The sequence below is a fragment of the Arctopsyche grandis genome, chromosome 2 (assembly GCF_051622035.1).
Source record: "Arctopsyche grandis isolate Sample6627 chromosome 2, ASM5162203v2, whole genome shotgun sequence".
NCBI classification, from domain to species: Eukaryota; Metazoa; Arthropoda; class Insecta; order Trichoptera; family Hydropsychidae; genus Arctopsyche; species Arctopsyche grandis.
The window spans coordinates 33,491,406-33,496,356 of record NC_135356.1 but is presented as its reverse complement, the minus strand read 5'-3'; the positions used below and the strand labels follow the sequence as shown (position 1 = coordinate 33,496,356).

The window sequence follows — 4,951 nt, the reverse complement described above, 5'->3', positions numbered from 1 at the left end:
GAAACTGTTTGCCGCCCTCTCCATTAGCATATCTACAATGTATGTGTGACAATTTTTTTCATCGTTATAATACAAAAAATTTACATATACGGTATACTCTCAATTATCCGGGTGCGGATTATCCGTGCATGAAAAATATTAATTTAAAAATTAAATTATTTTTTTATATGATTATGAGACCCACCGATTGATTGCAACCATAAACACGCGTGTTATTTGAAACAAATGATGTCACACAGATTCGCTTAAAAAGTTTTTTTTATAGGACGATTCATCATCAACTAGCGATTTAAATTTACTTCATACTTCCATAATAACATTTGATTATAATTGCACTTTTAAATTTTGATTCGTGCATTTTTGAAAATTCTATTTATTTTTTACCCTTGATTTTTAGCGTGATGGAAAGAAGAAAATTTTGTTATATGGGGGGGGAAGACATTTTTTTAGCCCTGGGTGGGAGCCCCCTCTGACTCCTGGCAAGCACTGGTTTCAGTCCCAGTCCGCCACTGTTTCCGGGAATAAAAATTCGTTCGGTTCGTTCAAAATTCCCATTTTTGCCCATATCTACTAAGGGCTGACGAGAGGGGGGGAGGCGGAATAAAGTTTCAGGGCCCGAGTTCACTCTTTTTCGAGTGCTACTACATACATAGTTAGTATATAGTACATTATAAGTTTCAAAATATCACACTGATTAAATGAAAATATCGTAAATGAAAATTATGTCGAATATATTTTTGTTAGTTATAGTCGAATTGAATTTAAATATGCACAACTTTCCAAACACCATATGGATATACATATTTGATAAATATTTAGACTACATAGATTGGGTGAATTTTTTTGTCCACTGCTACGGCGAGCGGCCACGCTTACAATGTGTACATGTGTTGGTAAAAGTGTTAGCCGAGCGCGGCCTCGGCTGAAGTCGGGCGCACTCGGCTAACGGCGTTCGGCTCTCGGCCGAGCTCGGCGAAGAAGGGGGGAGGGGGGGGGGGACTTATGCAACATCTTGACGCCAACGTTCCGTCCAAGCTCTAAGGTGTCTCACACGCGCGCACACCTTAGAGGGAACGCTTTCATGGAGCCATCCACACACACGATATCTACTACCGATGTTTCCATATCCAGTTCCCATATTGCAACCTGTGGTCGCTATTTAGGAACTGGATATGGAATTCGTATTATCGTATTATTACCAATGTTCTTTATTGCGGGTATAAATTATTTTCACACGATAAAAATTAACAAACACATCAATTTGATAAATATGTAGGTTTTTTTTTAGAAACCCTTTGAACAGACGAAGAACAGAATATATGTATGTACAAGATTTTCGTACAAAATTTCTTATGGTACATACTTATCATTTAATGTAATGCTGAGATTATTATTTTCATATTTATCACAACATGTACATTATTTTTAGATTAACCATGCTTAGTAGTTACCTTAACTTACATATACATATGTATGTAAAAGTCCTGATGAATGTTTAATTCTGCGATAAATGACAATGTAAAGTTTCCCATAGACATCACATAAGATTTACCAAACATTTTACGGACGTAATAAATGCTTTAAACATGGCTCATCTAATAGTAAACATGTTATTAAATTTATTTGAACAGTTTTATTTTATTTAAATTTATTTGAATATGCATTTGTTATTAATTTATTAAATTTAATGTCACGGATTCTACCACCTATTCTATTCTACATTAAACCATCGATATTGTTATTATTTCAGACGGGAAGTGCATAGATCGTGATTTTATCATGACTGACGGATTTCGCAATTTCAACAGAGCTGGTAAGTTAAATGAACGCAAACAGTAAATAAGACATTTGAATATTATATTGTAGTATGTATGTATAAGTATCAGCAGTGTAATACCCCTCCTCCCCCCCATTGAATTGATATCGATCTCTTACATGGCGACATATGTATGTATATGTAAGTATGCACAGGTGTACTTCTTGGAATTATTAACATTCTACGAATCCTCCATGGACTTAGTAAATCTGTTTAATCCTAAAAATTATACGTTTACGTATAATTTCATCAATTTAGTATCTACATATATATTAATATGTACTTGTTATTATGTCAATAAAATGTGTATCTATAGAATATGAAAAACTGTTTTCAGAATTCTTACATAGATTGTATGTACATATGTTTTTAGTTGGACAACACATTCAACCTACTTGGCCCTGTTCTAACGATGAACCATTCGAGATTTCAGCATGGAGTCGCAACGTCCCAAACAATTCACTGTAAATATTATATAATATAATATTTATATAAAAAATAAGAAGAGCTCAAAAATTTCAAATAAATAATCATTTTATATTTATAGGTATGTTCCGAGGAATGTTCCCCGAAAAATCATTGCAACGCCACCTGCAAGTGTTGCGATGCCTTCTTCACAATCCATGACATATTTAGAAACATCACGACAGGAAATACAGATGTTTACGGTTTCGGAAACTAAACGTGATAATATCAATTTGAGCGATATTTGGGGCATTTCCAATGTAATTAGATATTTATAAAAATCTAATAACCTTAATTTTAATGCTTAAAGGTTTAATATAAACCCATTCATACATATATTTATGTACATTTTAGGTCCCGAAAGGAAGCATTTATAAGAATAACAAATTTTGCGGTTTTTGTCGTCAAAATGGAGAACATGCGTCAATTTATTTGAGTCATTCGCTGAGGTCACCGACAGGTGCTTTATTATGTCCAATTCTACGAAAATTCGAATGTCCCCTATGTGGAGCTACTGGTGATATGGCACATACTATGTAAGATATAAGATATCTTAAAATTTGTTGTACACATATGCAAAATGCATACATAGATACATATATTGTGATTGTAAATTATTAAATTTTTTTTCAGAACGTATTGCCCTATTTCACTCAAACAGAATTCAGGAATAAAACCATTGTCTGTTGCAAAAATGTTGAATTCTACACGACGTAAAAGCAATGGACAGCTACGGTATTAAAATATTAAAACCCATCATCTGTTGTACTTTTTTCTAAACAATTATAAAAATTGAAGTGCTTTTGTATATTTTTAAGTTATTTTTCTTATAACTAGCTACATACATACATCTATCTCGGCTATTCTTTATTTAATTTTTTCGTTTTCAATTTATTGTGCAAATTCCGATTTGATCATTTTTTTAAATATATATTATAAAATCAATTGGGTCGTTAATTCAAAAACATACATATATTGTATTACAATGTAAAACCAATTTGTTTTTTTTTGCATTTTGCTTCTCATTTAAAAATATGTATTTTGTTATCGTAAAACATTAATTTTAATAAAATTAGTTTGCACGTATTTTTAATTCTTTTTTCAAATTAAGTATTGTATTGCCAATATATTAGAAATATGAGAAATTGCAATAATTGGGCTGGTCTATGGTATATAGTTAAACACTTATTACTATACCAATTTATAATAATCATGCATACATATACATACATACATATATGTAAATAATTGGCAAACAAAAGCACACAAGATCCTTATTAACTACTACATATACATACATATGTACATTATTATGATTTATCTATTAAAATATGCTATGACAATTTTTTTCTTCATTTTAATTTCTTATTTTAATCGAAATTGCAAGTCTACCAGGCCCAATATACATACTAATTATAGATGATAAGACAGGACCAAATTGATCTCATTGTATGTTAACAGAAACCAATCTGATTACTTTATAAGTGTTTAGTTGTTACTGTCATCGAAGCGATTTTTAGTTAGTATCTATTTATGTATATATGTAGGTAGCTATTTTTTTATATTCGGATTTATTTCTCTTTATTTTTAATTTTAAAGAGCAAAATTTGCTTAGTGTATTTTGCTTATTATATTTTAGTATTTTTGTTCTCATCATTAGTTTGTAATTTTTTCGTGTTTATTTTTGTTTATAAAGTGATAAATAAAATTTTTAGCTAGATATGTATTATTTTTTTAAATCCAACCAAAAATACGTATAAATTATAATATATAAATTTATAGAATATAAAAGTGCACCACTGGCGACATTTTTTTAAGAATGCCCATTTTTACATTTTTTTTACAATATTCTTTACTTTACTAATTACCAAGTACCAAGCACATTAAATCAATGTATATCCCATTTTTTTTTAATTATTTCTCACATGCGAAATTGAGAAGAAAACTTATTATATATATATATATATATATATGTATAATAAGTTTTCAATCACTACCGGCCACTTGTCAATCAAGTTATGACTAGTGACCGGACCCACAGTGCGCCGTTTATTGTTCAATTGTTGTAAATGCATTGTTAAAGTTTCGTCCAACCTTTATTTTTTTTACTCTAGCTTTGTAAATAGAGCCAAACCGCCCCGATTACTGGAAAAAGCACGGTGTCTATCCGCAGTCTGGTTATGACTCATAACAAATAGAGATTATTGATTGGCGGTAGACTCCAGCAAAATGTAATAATACACTTTTGTGGTAGAATCAAAAATTTCTAATATGCGCCCTCTTAATAAATGTGGTTAAACGAATGTTTTTTTATATATCTTGTAAACGATCAATTAGTACAAATATCTCGTAAACGATCACCCACCAAACAAAAATCAATATCATATTCGAATTCAGTGGGTCAAACTTAGTAAAGATTGGTTAGTCTCCGCTCTGGTAACTCAAAAACGTGATTTTTTGTTGCTCATTGTAATCGGAGAGCCTTCATACTACATACAAAACAATTAAAAATTTTATCGTTTCTCCATTGTAAGTTACAGGGAAGGGGATCACTGTGGGCAACAAGTGTCCAAGAATAAACACTATTCAAATACCGACAATGATGATCTCGCAGATCAACAGAGCCAAGACGAAGAACTGCAAACTGCAGAAGTTCAGTATGATTTCAAA

General features: G+C 31.1%; 1 protein-coding gene across 1 annotated transcript; it reads left to right on the top strand.

Moving 5' to 3' along the window:
- Positions 1 to 1,034: 1,034 nt before the first annotated feature.
- Positions 1,035 to 4,005, top strand: LOC143921328 (uncharacterized). Its single transcript, XM_077444578.1, has 6 exons — positions 1,035 to 1,217; positions 1,751 to 1,813; positions 2,190 to 2,280; positions 2,364 to 2,541; positions 2,636 to 2,817; positions 2,915 to 4,005. Exons 1-6 carry the CDS (start codon positions 1,082 to 1,084, stop codon positions 3,021 to 3,023), a joined length of 759 nt encoding a protein of 252 aa, XP_077300704.1. The 5' UTR covers positions 1,035 to 1,081; the 3' UTR covers positions 3,024 to 4,005.
- The last annotated feature ends 946 nt before the right edge of the window (positions 4,006 to 4,951 follow it).